This window comes from Schistocerca americana, chromosome 2 (assembly GCF_021461395.2).
Source record: "Schistocerca americana isolate TAMUIC-IGC-003095 chromosome 2, iqSchAmer2.1, whole genome shotgun sequence".
Lineage (NCBI taxonomy): Eukaryota > Metazoa > Arthropoda > Insecta > Orthoptera > Acrididae > Schistocerca > Schistocerca americana.
In genome coordinates, this window is record NC_060120.1 from 491516826 (window position 1) to 491541084 (window position 24259).

Here is a 24259-nt window from a genome sequence, read left to right on the forward strand (position 1 = left end):
CGCAAAAATCAGCTTTTTTAGCGACTAGTTTCTGTAAAATATTTTGAGAAAGATTATAGGGCGCGCGTCTCCATCTGCACAGCGCGTCGACAACCGGCGCGCCGAAAGCGGTCAGAGGATGTCTCGTTCATTTCGGCTCGCCGGTAGGCGGGACCGCACAAGTCGGCGCCGCTACCGGCTGCCATTATGTGCTACATCATTAGATAACAAGGGGGTGTTTTCGGCGCTGATTGAAGCCACCACGCGCTGACGCCCGCTACGCGTGTAACCCGATTTCTTTCTGTGCGCAGGCCGCGTCGACTCTGGCAGCGGTTTGCAGGACTACGCGCCTGTGCATTTGAACGAAGTTGCTTTGTTCAGCAGCAGATGGCAGTCCAGCGACTGCAGCGCCTCTCTCAGCAGCTCCGCGCAACCTCAATGTGGGACAGCCTACGCAGTGTCGCGTCATATTCTTCAGGACAGCGTAAGACGGCACACCTGTAATCACCACGCTGTCGACATCAGTAAGACAGTAAACGCAGCTGAAGGTAGGTAGCTGCTTCAGGCTATTCACCGCTAATCAACGTAACAAAGCAAACTACTCAGTTTGTCTAAAACCAACGCCCATAAAGATTTTAGCAGCCACGGTACTGGTAACAGTTCTTATATAATTTTGTTTTTGCTTTGAATGTAAAAACGTACTTGCAGCAATAAATATTAACTTTGCAATGGATTCTCATCGTTCTATTTGTGTTTCAAAATTCTTTTAATGTATTCCTTTGCTTTTCACTGCTTTGGCTGGAATTTATGATGTGACCTTGCTCCACAATTTATAGTTTACAGCGATTTGTCGGAAAAATATGAGCAATGAAATTTCTTTTCTGTCTCCAAGTGTTCTTCTGTCTCCTAAGAAAGTTATTTTCTTTGCAGGTACAGCTGACTTATATTACGCAAGTTATTCTAATATTTTCTTAATTGTAACATTAATGGTTAATGAATTTTCCCTGTGTGCATCCCAAATATTAGACCAGCATGTTCAGCTCAATGTGAAGTACTTGCGTGCAAAAATATAACGTTGTCTGCACAAAGAGTGTTAATAAGTACACAAACAGAAACTTGTTTATAAACAATGTCTTTGTTTCTCTCTTAAGATATGCAGAGGATGTGAAGCTGACTGTGGCAAATGATCCATTGTCCCACCACTTCTTGTTTCATGTTAAATTTTTTTTTGTGATTTGAAAGTTACAATATATATATGGTATGGTTCATATACACCGACGTAACCCACATAAGACTCGATGAAATAATCTTATATCTTTTTCAGGAATATTTCTTAAATCCCTAATACTTATTATTCAACTGTCACCATATCAGAAGATCGATATAACTGAAAAATTTTAAACAGTTAGCTCTCTTCGAAAAAAATTTAATTTTAATTGTGTCATCTGTAGAAAATTTTGCTGGGGATGGAAGGTGACTATATTCTATAACTGGCGTTTTCGAAACACGTGGGTTGTTTAGTTTTGAGAGATTTCTTGCCATAAGAATTAAATTTTATATGTGACACTAAAAAATTATTATATTCCAGAGGATTGATGGTTATCCAATCAATAAAAGATTAAAAATTATACTCCAGATTAAAGAGGGGTGAGCAGCAAGTTCCCCCTCTTGCAGCCCCTCCAGTGTTGTGAATACCTATGCCAGCTATGTGTTTCTTTGAGTATCCATAGTCACTAATGATAACTCTTTGTTTTTCAGTCACTTATAATAATTCTGCTATCAGTACGTTACTTAATTTAACATTTCAGTGTATAGAAACTGAATATTTGGATAGGCGACAGTGTAAGAAAGAAAGAAAGAAAAGGATTCTGTTGTGGAAGGAAAGTCATTTAGAAACAATCTTATAAATGCTGTGGACATATACTAAAAACGCTACTCTACTTACATTTTAGAATTTTAACGTAGTTGATGATGCTATAAAGTAATCAGTAATTTCATGAGTTTTATGAATCAGTTTTTCAATTATGTGTATTTTTACAATGATGAAATAAAATTACAATTATATTGCGTTTGTGCAAACTTCGTGCAAGATGGTCAGCACTCACAAAATAATCAGTAATATATTACACTTAATTGTCTGGCACATTCTGCTTCTGCCTGATGATTTCTTGGTTGTACATGCGATGAAAACTACTGGTGTGGACTCGAAAAAGCCAAGTGCGAAAAGCAGAATGGGTCAGGGAACTAGTAGTGGCTTTCTCGGTGACCCGTCGTTGCGTTCACCTGAAATTGATTTAAGGAAGCCACTGAAAATCTAAATCAGGTATCCTAGTTGGGAATTACAAGCCTTTCTCCTCCCAACAAAGCTCCTGCATGGCAGATATCCAGGATGCCCCAGAAGGAACGGCCATTAATGGGGAATATGGCAGCAACGATCATTCAGAGTAAAAACGCCTATGAAACATGGGCTCTAAAATTCATACCTTGAGAGCTATGACCACTTCTTCAACTTCTATACTGCGAAACAAATCTCTTCTACAACAAGCTCTTAGCTTTCCCCGTTTTGAGAGGTGATAGATAGTATAGACCAAAACAAGCAAAGTATGTCCAGTAAACATGGACTAGAAAATGCATACCTTAAAATCTATGAGCACTTGTTAATCTTCGCTACTGTGAAACACATCTCTTGTACTGAGGAAGTGATCATAACTCTTACGTGTGCATTTTAGAGCCCCTGTTTAATAGGCAATTTTTTCTTGTTTTGGTCGATATTTCCAAAGTACTGTAAGCAAAGAGCTTGCAGATGAAGAGATTTGTTTCACAGCATCGAAGATGAAGCATTCATTTTCATTTTACTAGACGTTTTGCCTCGAATGATCGTTCCTGTAATATCTCTGAATATTGACCATCCTTCTGCAACACCTTATAGTCACGTTAGCGGCTTCTGGGAGAGCATTATCGTGTTAAAGCTATACTTACAGCCTCTTTTTAATTCAGTTGTGCTCACCGAGCATCGGAATTGTTTGCAACATATGTGAAGCATCTCGTAATAAACGAATAAGTCGCGGATAGAGATAATCGATTCTGTACATGAGATAAACAGAGATGCACAAACGTCAACTGATTTTTGTGGTTTTCAATTAGAGCGTGCAGTACCTTTAGAATGGAAGTGGACAGTATAGATTGAACGGTAGCAAATAATGATATGTGCCAAGACGCAGAACGACTGAAGTTTTCAGGAGATCATCGTATAAGATGGATTATTTTTACAAACGTGACAAATTGTTCTCTTCGAAATAGCACTCTCCGAAACGGTGCAGATATTATGTTACTTTGGGCTTACCGAGCTAGCTGGGCATTAACAGACCAGATTCGCTTCGGGAGAAACAGCAATGCAATCTGCGTTCGGTCATCCTGATTTAGGTTTCCGTGGTTTCCTTAAGGCGCTTGTGGCGGATCTCAGATCGGCTCTACGAAAAGGACACAATAAATTTCCTTTCGTATTATTGTCCAATTCAGGCTAGTGCACAACCTCTTCGGGTTTCTAAACAAAAATTTTCTCTCAGTGAGCTGTAGATGAAGCTTTGATTTGTTAAGTAACCGTGCCGGAGTAAATATGTTTTACGTTGTTTAATGACTTGTTGTTGCCAGATTTATACTAGTGCCCTTTGTCTTTACAATGTCTATCGTATTCCTCATCGCGTTGGATATTTCGAGAATCGCTTGATAATAAACAGAGCCGAAATGTTCTGACATCACACGGACGAATGGTGATATAAAGAAACATTCATTTTAATGGGGTATTAACACACGACGGCGGCAAGACTGTTTTAACCTTCGAAATGATTACTGTTGAGCCGTGCACTTAATGCAATGTCCTCGTGATACGAATAACAACGCTATGGCTACGAAATGTGCATCTGTCTATTAATGAGAGGACTTCAAAAAGTAAGTTACACATTATTATGACAGCGCAAGTGTGTTTATATATGTATGGGGATATCTGGATACACAGAATGCGACAGGAACTGTATGAAAATATTGAACCCATATCGAGCGAGATACGGAAGAGGAGGTTACAATTTGTTGGGCACATCATGAGAATGGACAAGGAGAGGTTGAATAAGAAGACATCGAATGCAACATGTCATACGGGAAACAACTGGGTGAAGGAGGTCAGAGATGACTGGAAGGCTGTAGGAATAAAAGAAAGGAATCTGCAGGCAGTAGTACAGGACAGAGAGAATTATAAAGGGTTGGTGGATGGTCATAGGTGGCCAAAATCAAAATTATCTTAACAGAAGAAGAAAGAAATAGAAGAAGCGAGAGAATGAAGAGTTATTGGGAAGAAAGAAGACGTGCAAAACAAGCCACACGTGATCCTGAAGGGTCCTAACGAAGCAGAAGAAAAAAAAAATTATGTACAGGGTGTACATAAATGCTGGGAACATTTTCGGTTATTTATTGCACAAGAACCAAACATTGCACAGATATCATACATATGTTATTTTGAAGAAAAACCCTGGAAATTATTTTCACGAATTCCGCAACAGCGTAGTTTGATAATTTGTCGATAGTCAGCGATAGCCGCAAACATGGCGATTTCAGGTGCGGAGCGAGCTTTCTGTGTGTTGAAGTGGCCTCCCCGATCGCCAGATCTCACTCCTTGCGACTTTTTTCAGCTCCAAAAAAAAAAAAAAAAAAAAAAAAAAACTTTCAGAGTTTCTCTTCAAAATGCAATATTATGTATGACATCTGAACAATGTTTAGTTCTTGTGAAATAAATAGTTGAAAGTGTTCCCGGACAATATGTACACCCTGTACGGGTAGTCCATTGATAGTGACCGGGCCAAATATCTCACGAAATAAGCATCAAACGAAAAAACTACAAAGAACGAAACTCGTCTAGCTTGAAGGGGGAAACCAGATAGCGCTATGGTTGGCCCAATAGATGGCACTGCCGTAGGTCAAACGACTATCAACTGCGTTTTTTTTAAAAATAGGAACCCCCGTTTTTTTATTACATATTCGTGTAGTACGTAAAGAAATATGAATGTTTTAGTTGGACCACTTTTTTCGCTTTGTAGTAGATGGCGCTGTAATAGTCACAAACGTATAAGTACGTGGTATCACGTAACATTCCGCCAGTGCGGACGGTATTTGCTTCGTGATACATTACCCCTGTTAAAATGGACCGTTTACCAATTGCAGAAAAGGTCGATATCGTGTTGATGTATGGCTATTGTGATCAAAATGCCCAACGGGCGTGTGCTATGTGTACTGCTCGGTATCCCGGACAAAATCATCCAAGTGTCCGGACCCTTCGCCGGATAGGTACGTTATTTAAGGAAACAGGAAGTGTTCAGCCACATATGAAACGTCAACCACAGCTAATCCGCCCATCAGTAGCAGACAAATTGCGCGAGAATCGGGAATCTCAAAAACGTCGGTGTTGAGAATGCTACATCAACATCGATTGCACCCGTATCATATTTCTATGCACCAGGAATTGCATGGCGACGACTTCGAACGTCGTGTACAGTTCTGCCACAGGGCACAAGACAAATTATGGGACGATGACAGATTTTTTGCACGCGTTCTATTTAGCGACGAAGCGTCATTCATCAACAGCGGTAACGAAAACCGGCATAATATGCACTATTGGGCAACGGAAAATCCACGATGGCTGCAACAAGTGGAACATCAGCGACCTTGACGGGTTAATGTATGGTGCGGCATTATGGGAGGAAGTATATTTGGGTCCCATATAGTCGATGGCAATCTAAATTGTGCAACGTATGCTGATTTACTACGTAATGTTCTACCGATGTTACTATAAGATGTTCCACTGCATGACAGAATGGCGATGTACTTCCAACATGATGGATGTCCGGCACATAGCTCGCGTGTGGTTGAAGCGGTATTGACAGGTGGATTGGTCGTCGAAGCAACATAGGCCCGCACGTTCTCCGGATCTGATGTCCCCAGATTTCTTTCTGTGGGCCAAGTTGAAGGATATTTGCTATCGTGATCCACCGATAACGCCTGACAACACGCGTAGCGTATTCTCAATGCATCTGTGAACATTACGAAAGGCGAACTACTCGCTGCTGAGAGGAATGTCGTTACACGTATTGCCAAATGAATTGAGGATGACGGACATCACTTTGAGCATTTATTGCATTAATGTGGTATTTACGGGTAATGATAAGTTGACAAAGGTACATGTATCACAATGGAACAACCGAAATAAAATCTTCAAACGTACCTACGTTCTATATTTTATTTTAAAAAACCTACCTGTTACCAATTGTTCGTCTAAAATTGTGAGCCATATGTTTGTGACTATTACAGCGCCATATATCACAAAGCCAAAAAAGTGGTCCAACTAAAATATTCATATTTCTTTACGTACTACACGAATATGTAATAAAATATGGGGGTTCCTATTTTGAAAAACCGCAGTTGATATCCGTTTGAAGCATGGCAGCGCCATCTAGCGGGCGAACCATAGCGCCATCTGGTTTCCCCCTTCAAGCTAGAAAAGTTCCGTTATTTATAGTTCTTTTGTTTGACGCTTATTTCGTGAGATATTTGGCCCGGTCACGATCAATGGGCCACCCTGTATATATATATGCTGTCTTACACTTCAACGTGACACTGATATCTGTCAATAGTTTTGAACGTGCTCACCAAGTCGCTGTTAACAACGGTCGAAATTTTCCTCAACCACAGAAATCTTCGTCTTGTTCACAGATGTATTCGAGAACCGCTGTATGAACGCTGTCATCGTTGGGAAACTCCTTCCCCTCAGTTGTTCTTCCTCGCCTGCCTGAAAACTGCCGTCTGTGGTCACATTTGTTTGTAGCGTGATACTGGGTAATGATTAGCGGAGGAGGTTCCGAGGAACCACCCATGGACTAATGGTGGCTCTATAAGTCCCATCAAGCCTACCGTCGACCACGTCAAATGCAAAAAAAAAAAAAAACCCAACCGATTTGCTCCATTTGCCTAAGCAGGTGGAAGATAAGCAGGAGGAAGTGTGTAATATTCATACTTTGACCCTGTACTGCAGTACTGTGACACTATGACGATCCTTCTGATGGGTACACAAGTGGTTCCTAGCCCAAGGTCTATCTAAAATACTTGATACTATCTTTTTATCACCAATAGAATATGAGCACCGAAAAATCCCGTTTTTATGTGAGGCATTTTGGACCATATTCCTAAGCATGATGTCACATTCATATCGATTCATGGAGCAGAAATTAGAAAATGTGACACAATTTATATACGTCATTAATATTATTTAATAATATTACTAACTCCAAGACACTTCGCACTAAGAAATTCAACAACAACCCATCCACTAATGAATATCTTCACCAATTCCGTTTTAGCGCAAAATAACAGAATAACTGTATAGGGCGTGACAACAGAGTCAATGATAAATTAAGGAATAAAACAAGAGAACAGCTGCACACTGAAATTACGTGTCATTCGTAGATAACTGCTGTGTCACATACTGACAAACAGTTAGTATTTAATGCTAATGTCAGTGCCTGTGAATCATTTGAAACAGAACAATCACAGCTGTATAGTGACGATTACAATCTGAAGGTCAAATATTTCATTTACTTTCAATCAAATTAATAATCTGATGACACTGACAACTCAGTATGTGAATGGCACAGGTCCTTCAGCAGGATAATAAATGAGCATTGATAATAATATAAGTACCGTAGCTGTTACAGCTGCAATCGAAAATAAGAAATGTAAAATTAAAAACACCTTCAGCCGTCTATATTTTGAGTTTTTAAATGAGCACGCCACCAGTTGACTATATTGTTGTTTATTTAATTACGTCCCAGGTTTCGGCTTTTTATGCCACTTTCAAGTGACTGAGTTTGTGTCTTTAACGCATATTGTAGGACATAAACTCAGTCACTTCGTAATTAAACAAACAACAATACAGTCAAATGGCGGCGTGTTCATTTAAAAATTATTGTATGATTGTTCCTTACCAATATCAAAAAGATATTTTGAGTTTAATTTATCTGTGCGACCAGTTTCAGCGTCTCACTGTGCCATCTTGAGGCCCCTGTGTAAAGACAACAATAATAATGACAGTATAAACTACATAATAAAAGGGGGCGATGTAGAATTTAAGAAATCAGTTATATGCAGTGATAATATGTAGTAAACATTTAACAGAAACCAAACTGTATGGGGTTTGACAACAGTCAATGACAAATTAAGGAATAAAACGAGAGAACAGTTGCTCACTGTATTAATATAAATTAGGAATATATATATATATATATATATATATATATATATATATATACCATGTAATATTAAACATGTACTCTTAAAGTGAACCTAATAACCAGAGGTCAAAATTATGTGTCTTATATATATATATCCAATGTAATATTAAAGTGAACCTATTAACCAGAGGTCAAAATTATGTGTCATTCATACTGTGTCACATACTGACAAACAGTTAGTATGTAATTCTAATGTCAATGCCCGTGAACCATTTGAAACAAAGCAATCACAGCTGTATAGTGATTAGTACAATCTGAAGGTCAAATATTTATTTATATGTTGTCATATAATAGTAAAATATAAAACCATTTAATGGAGGCCAAACCTACTTTAACTACCTTATCACCATGTATCATATACACTCCTGGAAATGGAAAAATGAACACATTGACACCGGTGTGTCAGACCCACCATACTTGCTCCGGACACTGCGAGAGGGCTGTACAAGCAATGATCACACGCACGGCACAGCGGACACACCAGGAACCGCGGTGTTGGCCGTCAAATGGCGCTAGCTGCGCAGCATTTGTGCACCGCCGCCGTCAGTGTCAGCCAGTTTGCCGTGGCATACGGAGCTCCATCGCAGTCTTTAACACTGGTAGCATGCCGCGTCAGCGTGGACGTGAACCGTATGTGCAGTTGACGGACTTTGAGCGAGGGCGTATAGTGGGCATGCGGGAGGCTGGGTGGACGTACCGCCGAATTGCTCAACACGTGGGGCGTGAGGTCTCCACAGTACATCGATGTTGTCGCCAGTGGTCGGCGGAAGGTGCACGTGCCCGTCGACCTGGGACCGGACCGCAGCGACGCACGGATGCACGCCAAGACCGTAGGATCCTACGCAGTGCCGTAGGGGACCGCACCGCCACTTCCCAGCAAATTAGGGACACTGTTGCTCCTGGGGTATCGGCGAGGACTGTTCGCAACCGTCTCCATGAAGCTGGGCTACGGTCCCGCACACCGTTAGGCCGTCTTCCGCTCACGCCCCAACATCGTGCAGCCCGCCTCCAGTGGTGTCGCGACAGGCGTGAATGGAGGGACGAATGGAGACATGTCGTCTTCAGCGATGAGAGTCGCTTCTGCCTTGGTGCCAATGATGGTCGAATGCGTGTTTGGCGCCGTGCAGGTGAGCGCCACAATCAGGACTGCATACGACCGAGGCACACAGGGCCAACACCCGGCATCATGGTGTGGGGAGCGATCTCCTACACTGGCCGTACACCACTGGTGATCGTCGAGGGGACACTGAATAGTGCACGGTACATCCAAACCGTCATCGAACCCATCGTTCTACCATTCCTAGACCGGCAAGGGAACTTGCTGTTCCAACAGGACAATGCACGTCCGCATGTATCCCGTGCCACCCAACGTGCTCTAGAAGGTGTAAGTCAACTACCCTGGCCAGCAAGATCTCCGGATCTGTCCCCCATTGAGCATGTTTGGGACTGGATGAAGCGTCGTCTCACGCGGTCTGCACGTCCAGCACGAACGCTGGTCCAACTGAGGCGCCAGGTGGAAATGGCATGGCAAGCCATTCCACAGGACTACATTCAGCATCTCTACGATCGTCTCCATTCGAGAATAGCAGCCTGCATTGCTGCGAAAGGTGGATATACACTGTACTAGTGCCAACATTGTGCAGGCTCTGTTGCCTGTGTCTATGTGTCTGTGGTTCTGTCAGTGTGATCATGTGATGTATCTGACCCCAGGAATGTGTCAATAAAGTTTCCCCTTCCTGGGACAATGAATTCACGGTGTTCTTATTTCAATTTCCAGGAGTGTACTAATAAAAAGTAATAAAAACAAGAATTGATGTTATGTTAAAATAATATATCAGTCATAGATTCATAAGTGCTACCTATTTAATAAAATTTTTAAATGAAACAAACTGTGTAGCTAATGAAATACTTTTTAAAGAATTCCCACTACACAGGAAGTGTTAAAATATCATATGTAAGAGGTCCTAACCAACAATGTCAAGAAGTGGGATGTCTGCTTATAGGCAGCCATGTGGCTAGGTTATACAGGGTAAGACACTAACTATTGCCACCTAGAATAACTCCGAAAGTACTGTATGATAGTAGCTGAAATGTTTGTGGGACAAATGGTGCATGGGACAACGGGGGCCATAATATGACGTTGGTTTTTTGTTGCTAGATCGGGTCACATCAGAGATATGAAGCTCAACTTTGTGTTTTTTAAATGGTATGCTATAGTTTGGTACTTATTTTCTGATAGCGGCTATCGAGACGAATCCAATCATGTGTAACAGTAATGTCTTTGAAGGTCAACGAAAGTAAAAAAGGTGGCATGAACGTCTATTTACAAAAGATGTTCGAAGTGACGACCATTGGTATCAATGCAGTGCTGCAATCTTCTTATGACGGATTGAGTGGTATTCCTTATCACTTCGGCATTTATCGAAGCACATTCTCTGACAATTCTCTCTAGTATATCGTGCAAATAGTAAATATTCGCCGAATACGGTATCCATGTAAAGTGTCATTGACATGTAAACACCATTCGACGGTTTCGCAGTACAACACTAATAGGAACGGCAAGGCTAGTATTGTCGAATCAAGCGAATATGAATCATGTATTCCTTCAAGGACAAGTCGATATGCTTTTCATTTATGGAGAATACCAACGAAATTTAGTGAGAGTTAGAGACTTATACACTGAAAGATATCCTCAACGTACTCACCCTACACCTTATACATTTAAATATGTGTATGATAAATTGAGAACAATTGGATCTTTAACGCATCAGAAACATATCCGGTAAAGGAAAGTTGCTAACGAGGAAACGGAAAATGGTAGTCTTGCCATTGTGGTTCGAGATCCTTGTGCTAGTTTGCATCAAATCGCAAGGAAATCTGGCATGACCCAGAGTAGTGTTGTTCGTGTTCTGCATCGCCATGCATAACATCCTTACCACATCAGTCTCCACCAAGAATTAACTGGTACAGATTGCGTGCGTCGCATTGAATTCTGCCGATGGACTCAATTCAGATTCAGAAGGATGTCACATTTATTAATATGATTTTATTTACTGAAAAAGCTACATTCACGAACCATGGAAATGTTAATTTGTGTAGCATACATCATTGGGCAACTGAAAATCCATGTTGTCTACTGCAAGTTGCACACCAAAAACCGTGCTCGGTGAATGTGTGGTGTGGGATTCTGGAGGACAGAATTTTAGGCCCCTATTTCATCGAAGGAAATCTTAATGGTAGGTTCGATTCCCGGCTGGATCGGAGATTTTCTCCGCTCAGGGACTGGGTGTTGTGTTGTCCTAATCATCATCATTTCATCCCCATCGACGCGCAGGTCGCCGAAGTGGCGTCAACTCGAAAGACCTGCACCAGGCGAACGGTCTACCCGCCGGGAGGCCCTAGCCACACGACATTTCATTTCATCGAAGGAAATCTTAATGGTAGGAAGTGCAACACATTCCTGCAAGAAACATTAGGTCTGTTGGAAGAAATACCTTTAGGAACAAGGGCCAGGATATGGTATCAACACGATGGGTGTCCGGCACATTTTTCGCTGATGGCTAGAAATGAGTTGCAGAGACAATTCCTAAATCGTTGAATGGGATGCGGAGGAGATGTGTCGTGGCCGGCTCGTTCGCCAGACTTTGACACCTCTGGATTTTTTCCTGTTGGGATTCGTAGAGGACATTGTTTATAAAGATGTTCCAACTACACCTGAAGATATGCGAGAGAGAATTGTCAAAGGGTGTGCTTCGATAAGTGCCAGTGCGAGAAGGAATACCATTCAATCTATGATAAGAAGATTGCAGCACTGCATTGATACCAATGGTCATCACTTTGAACACCTTCTGTAAATGGACGTTCATGCCACCTTTGTGACCTTCGTTGACCGTCAAAGACCTTACTGTTACACATCACTGGATTCGTCTCGATAGCGACTATCAGAAAATGACTACCAAACTACAGCATCCCATTTAAAAAAACTAAGTTGACCTTCATATCTCAGAAGACCGCACCTAGCAACAAAAAACCAACGTCATATTATGGCCCCTGTGGTCCCATGCAACTTTTGTCCCACAAACTTTTCAGTTCCAATCATACTTCCGGATTTATTCTAGGTGTCAATAGTTAGTGACTCACTCTGTATAGCGACTTGTAAACTATGAATTAGGTCTAAAGAAATGTACTGGAATATATACACAATATATCAGATAAACACTCAATTCAATCAGAAAACCAAAGACACGTTCCTCTATATTACATGTAGCTCTTATACAGGGTAAGGGAGAGGACAGCGTCACCTATGACAAGAAAAACAAACAGGTAAAGTGGACCAAAAATAAGGAACGAATTCACTTGTCGCATAGTAAATACTGACCTATGATGGTGAAGTTACCAATATGCTATTAACGCAAATGTCATGACGTAAGTATCCATAGATGTGCTACAGAATCATATATATGTAATTACCCTGTTGTCATTTACCCAAAATGTGTAAGCAACAAGTCAAGAGGCAATGTAGATAAAGGTGGTCAAACGATTGTATCTAGTAGATGTAAAAATATATGCAGGGAACATGGAGGTCATAAACCAGTTCGTATAAAATCAAGAATTATGTAGAAACATCTATATGTCTTGTAAATTATAGATTGCAGTGATCAGTCGTCCTTTTTAAATTTTATTGTGCAGATCTAGATTTCAGCTAGAAACTAGCCATTCTCAATGCGCTAAAGCCCACATGTGTCAATGTTGTGAATAAAAATAGGTGGTTAATCCTGTCGAATGCCACTGAGAAATCAATAAAAGCGAGGCCTCCTTTTGCAGATGCTGTTGAAAAGATGACAATGGCACCCCTATTTCCACAAGCAGCTTTAAAAGTTTTCCTCCTACTATATTTTCCGTTAGTGTTCTCATTCTTTCTTTCAGAACATGCGCACTTATTTTGTAATCAGAGTTCATCAAACATGTCGGTCTCCCGTTGCTGTGGCCTTCACTTTTGTCTTTCTGCCCTTTGCTATTAATACAGTTACACTTCCTTTGAACTCGTGTGGAAGTCACCAATTCAGAGCTTCATTTATCACATCCGTAAAATGATTACCTATTAGAGGCCAGAATTCTCGATAGAACTCAAAAGGAAAGCCATCAGGTCCTGGTGACTAATGGGTTGGCGAAGAATTAATTTGCTAAACACCTCCTCGCTGGTTATCACAGTTGTGAAAAACCTGTTGTCCTCTTCAATTATGGCGTCATCTACACCTGACAGTACACTGTTGCCTTCCGCTCAGTGGTAGTCCACAAAACTTGTACTTGAGTGATACAATGAAGAGTGTTCTTCCATCTTGGTTGTTTTGATTGTAGATTTAATTTTTAATTACTCCAGGTGCTTACTTTGGATACTTATGAATTTAGCTTTGATATTTTTCTGTTATTTAAAAGCTCATCAGATATTTGCTGGTCAAAAATTTCCCTTAAAATGGCATAGCGGAACTAAACGGTATTGCGAAACAACCTCTCTCTCTCGTTGTCTCTTTCTTAAACAACAAGGGCTGACCTCAGGTTCTTTCTAGCACATAAGGTCCATCACTCGATGCTATATTTATGTTATACCCCTTCTATTTGTCTAATATCCTGTAACACCACATTGATATTCTGTTTCCATAAAGGGCGACGTTCCTTGCCTCTTGAGTCTAACGTAGCATTTCACTGCGAGGTTGTCCGAGAAGGCACTGGGATAATTTCAATTCCACTGATTTCATTAGTTTGGTGCATAAGTTCGTTGAGTTTTTGTTTTGCATGTTGGTATTCCGCTGTATTTGGGTTTATTTATCGATTGTCATTCTTTGTTTGTAGTTTACTGTTGCTATTTGAGATTACGTGTTGTCATTTTGTCATCTGGAGATAGTGAGTGAGGTTGTGGACGCTAGAAAATGGAGTGCCAAGTGGAGAAATCGGAACATTTCTGGCATATTCTTATGTTCGAGCTAAGTAGAGGTGTGAAAGCAACGGATGCTGCCACACACATTTACACCGTGTGTAGGGATAATGCCATTGGACAGATCACGGCAAGATAATGGTTTTCCCGTTTTAAACAGGATCGTTTTGACATTAGTAACTGTCCAAGTTCAGAAAGACCTTCGGTGTTTGATGAAGATCGTTTAAAAGCATTAATCCACAATGACTCAAGTCAGTGTATTCGAGAGCTGGCAGATGTGATGAACTGTTACCATTGCACCATCGAGCGATATTTGAATTTTCTCAAAAATCTCTGAGTTTCCAAAAATTCATATTTATGTTTCATGTGGCCTGACTGTCTCCACATCTTGTTCCGTTTGAGCCTCTTGGATGTCCATGCAATCCATTCCTTTTTCTGAGACAGAGCTGCCTAATTCCATTTCAGTTCTGTCGTCCTAATTTGAGACGTCAGGCGCCGCCTGTATTTCTCTACTAACGTCATCCGCTTCATCCAGACCCACTTCCCCTTCCAAATACTCTCCGAGTCAATCTGTCGAATATTTTTCTAGTATTCTTTCATTTTCCGTTAGAGGTCTTCTTTTTTCTCTTAATGCAGGATTCAATCATTCCGCTGCTGAATGTGCCACTCTCCTCTTCTTGCTTTTCTTCGAAGTTTTCTTCGGCGACCTAGAAGGAGATGAATTTCGCGACCCTTTCAGAAGATGTTGCAGATGACCCAGCGGTCATAATTTTTCCCTTATTTCTAACGAAAGGCTCCTTGTCATATTCCATAGCTATGCAATGGTTTGCAGCTTTGTCCAATTTCCGATTTCTTTCGACACATTCCCCGAGTCCGTAATACACTAAAAAAATTAAAAATTAGAAAATGGTCGGCTCAGCATGATGGAGTTATTCGAATGGGATGGAAACCGCTAGATGTGATTTACAAGTAAAGACAAACAAATGATTACAGTTTCAGAAAAAATGGATGATATGTTCTGGAGCAAGAGCTTCACAAACTAGGCAAGTCAACAACTCGTTGGTCCACAGTTGTCCCCTATTCAAGCAGCTATTCAGCTTTGCATTGATTGATAAAGTTGTTGGATGCCCTCCTCAGCGATATCGTGCCGATTGGTGCTTTAGATTGTCAAATTTCAGAGATAGTTGGAGCGTCCTGCTCCTAATACTCCCAAAGTTCTCAACTGGGGAGAGATCCGGCGACCTTGCTGGCCAAGATAGGGTTTGACAAGCACGAAGACAAGCCGTAGAAAGTCTCACTGTGTGTGGGCTGCCATGTTGGTTTGCCATGAAGTGCAATAAAATGGGGCGTAGAATATGGTCGACGTACCGCTATGCTTGCAAGAGTGTCTCGGATGACAACCAAAGGAGTCCTGCTGTGAAAAGAAAAGGCACCCCAGACCATCATCCCTGACTGTTGGGCCATATGGTGGGCGACAGTCAGATTGATATTACATTGCTCTTGGGACGTCTCCAGACACTTCGCCGTCGGTCATCGAGGATCAGTTCCATGTGGAACTCATCACAGAAGACAGCTCTACAACCTGCCAATGAGACACGATACTGAATGTGCCCAACGCAACTGCAGATGGATTTGTGATGTACAAAGATCAGTGTTAGTCTGTGCATAGGATGCCGTGAGGTCAACCCCCTTTCTCTGAGCCGCCTAGTGGTCAATAGGCACCAGTTGCACGTCAGATTGATGATAATGACGAATCTGGGGCTCTAAGTGAGTCTCTGACGATTACTGGGTCCCCAGATCTGTTGTTTCTCTTGGTTGACCACTTTCATCTTGCCACTGTGTTCGGCCATGGTTCACCCACTGCTCGGTCCTCATGTTCTATCCCCTCTACGTCGACTGCTTCCTTCTTGAAACTGTGTTTGCGTATGGTTCACCCATTCCTGCCAACACTGTCGAATCGTGACATCGATCATATTTAAACGTCGAGTGATTTACCGATTATTCCAATCAGTTTCTTTGAGCCCAACTACATGGCCTTACTCAAATACTGACATCTGCGCATATTCTTCGGAGGCCTGTCTGTGAGGCATACTGTCCAACTAAGTATACAGAATGAAATTTGCAAAGACTTAATGCCCAGTTATCGACACATTCCCTGTTTACCATCCTTGAAAACTGTGCAGTGAAATTGCACTGAAGCGTCACATATTTATCCATTGGCCGCCAAAGTTTACAGTTTTCCATTTTCTTGTTCTACCCGTATCAATATCAATTTGTCACCAATTTGTTTTTTTGTTTTTTTTGTTTTGTTTTTAATAGAGTGTATGTACAGTAGCAGTTTCCTTCATACAAACATCTTTCGTACCTCGTGGTGTTGTACTCACTCCCGCATTGGTGTCATTAGTTCCCTCTTTTGCTGCCTTGCATTCCTCAAACTGTCATTTCTGGTTTCTTAGTGATGCTTTCCTCCCGTGGAACTGAATCATGAACACACGGAAACTACAGGACGGCTGGGGCCTGTGTACTCGTCACACAGCAACTCCTTCTTGGACATTCTGTGCGAATTTGCTCTGAGGAACTACATACTACCTAAATCTTCAGTTGCCCATCATACGCAGTGTGTTGGGGGTATAAGTCCAGATATTGTGATCATTGGTACCTCAATATGTACTCACTTTAGTGTGTTAGTTGTTTCTTTTCTGCATCTAACAGTCTTTCTGTAAACATGTCACCTAATTTACTGCCTGGTGTTTTCTTCACGAACTGGACTACTAAGTGGATTACACCTGTAAGTGTTGACGAACCATTTTGCATCCACGCCACCATACTGCAATGCCTGACCTGCTGCTCAGGACAAAATGTACATTAATGACTTACACTTGCCGCCTTTACTTGGAGGTACCAAGCAACCTAAAACATACTGGTCCTTATAATTATAATTATTACGCTGCAAATAAAGTAAATAGTGATGCAACATTGTTCAGTACAGTGTCCTCAGTCACCAATAAAAATATCTGCATATATACTCCTAACATCCTCTATAATAAGTGCACGATAGCTGCAAAAATATTGACATTTGAGAGGATATGTTTCTGCTGTTTTGTCTTAATTTGTCTAACGCCATTCAAGTTGGGAAACATATGAGCTTCTGACTATCTTTCTGCCACATTTGATAGTATTCTATTGTAAAGTCATAAGGCAATATATATTTCTTCCAGCGGATTTTCTAAAGGAAGCTCAAATACTCTGACTGTAGGAATTCCAAAGCCAGCATGGCTAACTATAACTTCACTGACACAAAGGAATTAACGACAGTAGCTGCCAGTGGACATTGATTTATACCAATGGGGTAAGTTGAAAATTTATGCTCGACCAGGATTCGAACCTGGGTCTCCTCCTTACCAACGCATACACTGACCACTATGCCACCCAGACACAACGGTCAACACAACTGGCACGGTCTACCGTAGCATGCCTCGCATCAGAACCACACACTCGTGATATGGTGCCCCCTGCTATTTAGCCTCATTACTCACGGCTTCTCGCCGATTCCCCTAAGAGTACGAGCATGGTGTGCATATGCACTGAAGAGATCTTTGGCCGTCGTTATTGCAACTGTATAAGTGGTGTCTGTCCTTTCGAACATGTGCACTTCCTGTATTTTTGTCAGTGTAAGAAGTTAGCAAAAGCTTCACAGCAAAGATTCATGTTCCAGCTGGAATTCAGAAGACAAACATTTCAATAGCTTTAAGGTAGGTTAGGTTCTTTCCATTAGTTTAAAAACGATTTTATAACTACATGGCACAAAAACATGCGCCCACCTCAAACAAGCTTAATTGAACCAAGTATTCGATAAATACACTTTAAGAAAATAAAACGACGCAACATGAAGGAGTTATGCAAACAGGTCACAAACTGATATTCAGAAAGGCATCGATAGAAAATACAAATTGTAAACTTTGGTGGCCGATGGATGAATGTGTGATGCTGTAGCGCGATTTCACCGTGCAGCTAGCAAGGATAGTAAACAGGGGACATGTCGATACCAGGGCATAAAGTCTTTGCGAATTTCGTTCCACGTATTCAGTTGGACAGTAACTATGTTTTCACAGACAGGTGCATGAACAATATACGCAGATGTCGGCATTTAAAAAGGACGTGTAACTGGGCTCAAAGAAGTCGGTTAGAGTAATTGGTGAATCGCTCGACATATGAGTTGGTTTGATGTTACTACTCGATGTTATTGGCAGGAATGGGTGAACCATGGCCGAACACAGTGTCGTAAAGGAAGCAGCTGAGATAGAGAAGAGCCAATGTGGAGTCTGAGAAATCATTAGAGGGCCCCTCAGAGCACCAGATTCATCATTATCATCGATACAACGTACAAATGGTGCTTCAGTGACCACAAGGAATACTAATAAGCGGCTCACAGAAGGAGGGCTACGCTCATGGCCACCCATGCGCTAACAAAAACACCTGTATACTGGAAGCCCAATTAAAGTGGCGTCGGGCATGTTCTGCCTGGAATCTCGTTGGCAGAAGTAGAATTGTCTTCAGTAATGACTTTCGATGCGAGCTGAGCTCCGATGAACAGCGAAAACGTATCTGGAGATGTCCTGGGTAGAGGTGTGATGTCAACCTCAATGTCACACCATACTGCCCAATAACCAGGACTGATGATCTGGGGTGCTATTATTTTTCATAACAGGGCGCTATGGTTGTCATCTGTGGCACTCTTAAGGCACAGCTATGGTCGACAATATGTTACACCCTGTTTTGTTGCCCTTCCTGGCAAGCCAACCTCGGCTTACATTTTAGCAAAAAATGGTTCAAATGGCTCTGAGCACTATGGGACTTAACTTCTGAGGTCATCAGTCCCCTAGAACTTAGAACTACTTAAACCTAACTAACCTAACCGTAGCTGTCGCGCGGTTCCAGACTGTAGCGCCTAGAGCCGCTCGGCCACTCCGGCCGGCACATTTTAGCAAGATAATGTCTTCCCACACATGGTGACAGTTTCTAGTCTGTGTCTTCACGCTTGCCAAACTGTACCTCAGCCAGCAAGGTTGCAGAACCTCTCCCCAGTTAAAAATGTTTGGATCATTATGGGAAGGGCCCTCCAACGAGCTTGGGATATTGACGATCTAACTTGCCAACTGAACAGAATTTGTCACCATATCCCTCAGGAGAACGTCCAACAACTCTGTCAATGAATGCCATCCGGTTAGCTGCTGTCATATGGGCCAGAGGTGGACCAACATCTTATTGACTTGCTCAATATATGAAGCTGTTTCTCTTGAAAAAAAAAATTAAAAAAAATCGTCCAGCTTTTCTGAAACTGTAATCATTTGTTTGTATGTGAATGTAAATCTCATCTACAGATTTCCATGCTATTCAGATAATTCCTTCATGGTGTATCGTTTTTTGTCTTATACTCTATTTTTATCAGTATTTGAGATTTATTCAATGAGCTCATAAAATAGAAATAATCAATTAACTTGGAGCTCACTCAGTAACATGTACTTTATGGTTCTGTTTCAGGACACGTTACGACATGTCAGCGAGCATGTTGGGTGTATCATTTCCCAACCCGGATGCCTATTTCGATGACCTGTTCCAACCACACCATGGGACCAGACAGAACCATTGGCCATTAGCGACTTCACACTCGAGAATCGATCCATTCTCCTTTGGGCGAGTTGGGCAACCATACACTGAAGACATGTTCTCGCCATACCAAAAAAATGGGTACCCTGTGTTCATTTCTCCAGCGATTGAAGACGAAGAGACACGGCACGGATTTCTTTCCCATATCAGCGGTAGCGGCTCCGCATTCAGCGGAGAAATGGCCCCAACAGTCTCCAAATTTAGCGACACCATTCAGCCAGGAAATATAGATAGTGCAGTAGAACAAGTGCATGTTAGTTCACTGGATGGCGCTTCTGGAGTCAGTGAAAATCAGTTGACTTCTTCAGTGCAGAAACTTCATGTCAATACTCACAACCACCTTCCAGCTGCAGAGGTCACATCTTCTTCTTTCAACCCATTTGCCGAATATGGCTGCTATTCAGTTCATCCACTGGCGACACACCAACAATCTATGGAATACGCGCCAGTAAGCACTATGTCTGATGAATCTGATACTCTGGAAAGCGAGCAGCCGACTGACTTGTCTATGCCAAAGAATGCCCTGCAAAATGTAGACGGGGGAAGTACAGCAGATGAAAATTCATGCCAGAATGCTGATGCATTTCAAGACTCTTGTTATGGACGCACTGAGTCTCCCATTTGCCAACTAACCTACACACATTTGTCAGATGTATCTAACGATTCAGAGGAAGACTTGGATGAAAACCTGAAAAATCTGCAGACATCTACACCCAGTTTTGCAAAGAAACGATTTGAACAATTAGTGCCACATCAGCTTGCCCTACCATGGATATCTACGCAACCCATAATTGAGAGAGCTAATATATACATGTTTGATCTTGTGGCCAGTTTTGCACAAATGTTTATGGACCCTTCAGCAATTATTTTATATATTTGCTGGCTACTACGGAATCAATTTTTGGACATGATTGAGTTGTCCCATAAAGTTCCAAAACAGAAACAAAAAATCGTCGAACTGAAAGAAGACAGCTTTTATGTGCACAGTGATGCAACAAGCAGTGCAGAAAATATGGCTGACGAACATATGCAGCCAGAAGGTGAGGAGTTTGAAGTGATTCATGTCAATCCAGATGATGATGATGATGATGATGATGATGATAAAAGTGGAGTGGGGAGTGAGCAGCTTCATGTTCAATCACCAACAGTGTGCTCACTGTCTAACCAGCAGCTCCTTGCTGAAGTACCCACAGAGGTACAAAGAGCAGAGCAGAATACTCTGCCTCTCCAAAAGCCTATATCTCCCATATCACCGCTTACAGTGCCATCAGTATCACATTTGGAGTCGAGCACATTATCTATGGATTCGATCATGTCACCTGAGAAAGATACTAAGGCGCTCCTTTTTCTTTCCCAGCCATCATCGTCTCGAAATCCCTGTGCCCAACAGAATTACTATTTCCCGCTCCCTATGCTAAAAGAACAGTCCCATTCTTCACGAGATAAAGATATGAGGCAGCATTTTACAGATGCATCATCAACTCAGCTCCTATTACCAGGCTCAACTACCATATCGGCGGCCCAGAAACGGCCATATAGGGAAACAGAGGCTATGTGCGAAGCAGCCCAATGCTCAGGTCCTAAACAGTTACGTCGCTCGCTGAGGCTTCAGTCTGTAGCTAAAGAATCTACCTGCACCAGTGTGAAGAGAAACATGCGGCCTCGGAATCATCAGGATCGCCGCAGACCAAAGCCTGCAGATGAGGAAGTACAGTGCATGACACCAACAAGGCCACAGCAGTCGCCCTATCTCGAAGCTGAAACGAGAAAATGCGCACCCGCCACAAGAAAGAGAAGCAGGGAGCCTTGGGACCATAAGGGACTCTTGAGCTTCGTGGCTCAGAATGCTTTCAAATTGCCACGTCATGTTTGGACTGAACGGAAGGAGGGCGAGCAGAGAAAAAGTATGCGCCTTGCAAAGAAAATGCAAAGCAGAAGGTATTTCCTCAGACCAAGATTACATACAAAGAGCTGAAGACTGAAATAAGTATCTGATTCTTAACTATCATATTGAGAATACTTATGACCTTACTCCAGAGTCCTCTTTGGAGGAAGATATCCATAGGTGTGATTTCTTTTTGTGCATAAAAATACACAAAATGATGTTTAGGGTGAAAGGATACGTTTGTCAGTGGTATGTTTAATAGTTGATAATGATGTGTAATCGATCTCCCACGAAAGAATACTCTATTGTTGATAAACTTGATGGCATTACGGTATAGTTATCAGTTTGCTCTGGAGTACTGAAGTCAAAATATTAGTTGTGCTCCTTTTCTGGTGCCCCAAACCAGAACAATCCTAGCAACAATGTGTGTTTTGGGAACATTAATTCTGTGAACATTCTACTGACAATTTGTCAAAGGACCAGAATTTCACTTGTCAAACTTTCCTCAAGCAAGACTTGACTATTGTCCTGTGAGATGATAAATGCAGCGGACACCAAAGTGAACATTTCAAATGACAGTTATTGATGTAGTACTAAAGTAATGTGTGGAATATTAGTAGTTTTTAATTTAAAACCATATTGATAACAGAGAAGACATAATTTGTTGTAAATATGACATTACAATAACATTTATACAATAATATCTACTGCTTAAAAGTTCGTTTTAATTCTTCCTTGCTAGTCAATTACTAGTTGAAAATACTTTGTAAACTAAAAATAGGTGCATAATAGAAACGATATTGTTTGTATGTTGTCTTCCTTAGGTAGGAATCCACAAAAATGAATTGAATGTTGTAAATACGTTCATTTAAATGTCAAACAGATGATTTCAGACATGAAAAGTTATATGTTACATTTTAAGCAATCTTCATGTGATTAAATAAACAAATAGATACCCTTATTGAATGTCATTATATACTTGATATAGATGCTAAATGCTTTAAAAAATTTTTTTGAAGAAACACAAAGAAAAAAGTTGTCCAATTTTTATTTTTAACCTGTAAAACATTTTAGTGTCAAAGTTGGCAAAGCATTAGAAATTACTCAGTTTATCCTTCCACCACCTTCTTTGTCCATTTAATAAAAATAAAACAGAAAGATTAGAATTTAATTTCATGTTGACATCGAAACAATTACTGAATTGCTTTTTCTGGTTGTAAATGTGCAAGGAAGGAAATTCTCGAGAGTCATAATGGAGGAACTGTTTCAATAGTTCCCTCTAGTGAAGTAGGGAAACAATAAAACTTAAATTCAGGATGTGAGATGAGGGCTTGAACCTAATTCCTGCTTAATATGAGTCAAGTGTATGAATAATTTTGTCTTCTTGCTGTCAATGACTGTGATAATTTATTGTTTTTTCTCTTGTGTGTTACCAGAAGTAATCTTGGATAATCTGATCAATATTCTCTATTTTATTTGTTGTGAATGCTGGCATGTTTTACTCCAGCTATTATTCCCATTGTGAGTTTAACCCACGATGCCAGCCTTGCAGAGATAAAAGTATGTACTTCTGTAACCCTTATAAAGAGTTACTGTACAACTGTACACAACTTAGATGGTTCCTTTTAATATTCACTGATTACTTGACTTGATACAGATGCTAAATACTTTAAAACATTTTTTTTGAATAACCTGTAAATCTTTTTAGTGCCAAAGTTGGCAAACTTTTTTAACTGTTCTCTCACCTCCAAAAGTCTTGCCAGCAAAAGATAACATTTCTGCACATGTTTATTAGAACTTGTTTGCTCTTGGATAAATGAGTGAGTTGCAAAACTCGATAAACCATACTCGTTTTGTTCTCTGTACTTTATTAACGTAAAGAAAGTTCTAAATGAGATGGATATGAATGAATGGAGCTTTAGTTTTATTGTAGAAAACAGTTCATTTATTCATTATTGTCCTGTCGGGCATATTACCCCTCTGTTGTTCCTACATCCTAAAGCAAACATTGACAGAATACTGACCACTCTTAAGCTATATAAATTCATAATTTGTTCATCTTAAAGTAGAAAAATAATTATGTATTACAGACATACAATTCCTTTACAGTTACCTTAGTTTGAATGATAAAGGCATTTTCTGGTGTCATTTTCTTTAGCTCCTGTGTGCTGCATTGTGATCGTTTCAGAGCTACTGATAATGACAGCCATACTAACGAGATGTTTGTTTATAATATATGCCTATAGATGCTATCGTATTCCTTGTTATCTTTACACTATTCCTAGTCACCCATGCTGATTGATCACACTGATGTTCTTTTGTATGATGGAAATAATGTAATATTAGTAAGCAATGTTTAGAAGAGATACACTTCATAAGGTGACATGGAATTATCATATTACATCAGATGAAACACAGTGTGTTGCTTCTCAAAGAAACTATACATGTGAAACTTCCTGACAGATT

The 24259-nt window shown here is 40.9% G+C and overlaps 1 protein-coding gene across 2 annotated transcripts; it reads left to right on the forward strand.

Annotated features, from left to right (window-relative positions):
• The first annotated feature begins 421 nt into the window (after nucleotides 1-421).
• LOC124594190 lies at nucleotides 422-22743 on the forward strand. 2 transcript variants are annotated; one of them, XM_047132550.1, is made up of 3 exons: nucleotides 422-527; nucleotides 19783-21237; nucleotides 21316-22743. In XM_047132550.1, the coding sequence occupies exons 2-3, from the start codon at nucleotides 19796-19798 to the stop codon at nucleotides 21881-21883; spliced, it is 2010 nt and encodes a 669-aa protein (XP_046988506.1). In that variant the 5' UTR covers nucleotides 422-527; nucleotides 19783-19795; the 3' UTR covers nucleotides 21884-22743. The 2 variants fall into 2 exon arrangements, with proteins under 2 accessions (XP_046988506.1, XP_046988505.1); XM_047132549.1 differs by having other exon boundaries at nucleotides 19783-22743.
• Nucleotides 22744-24259: the final 1516 nt, after the last annotated feature.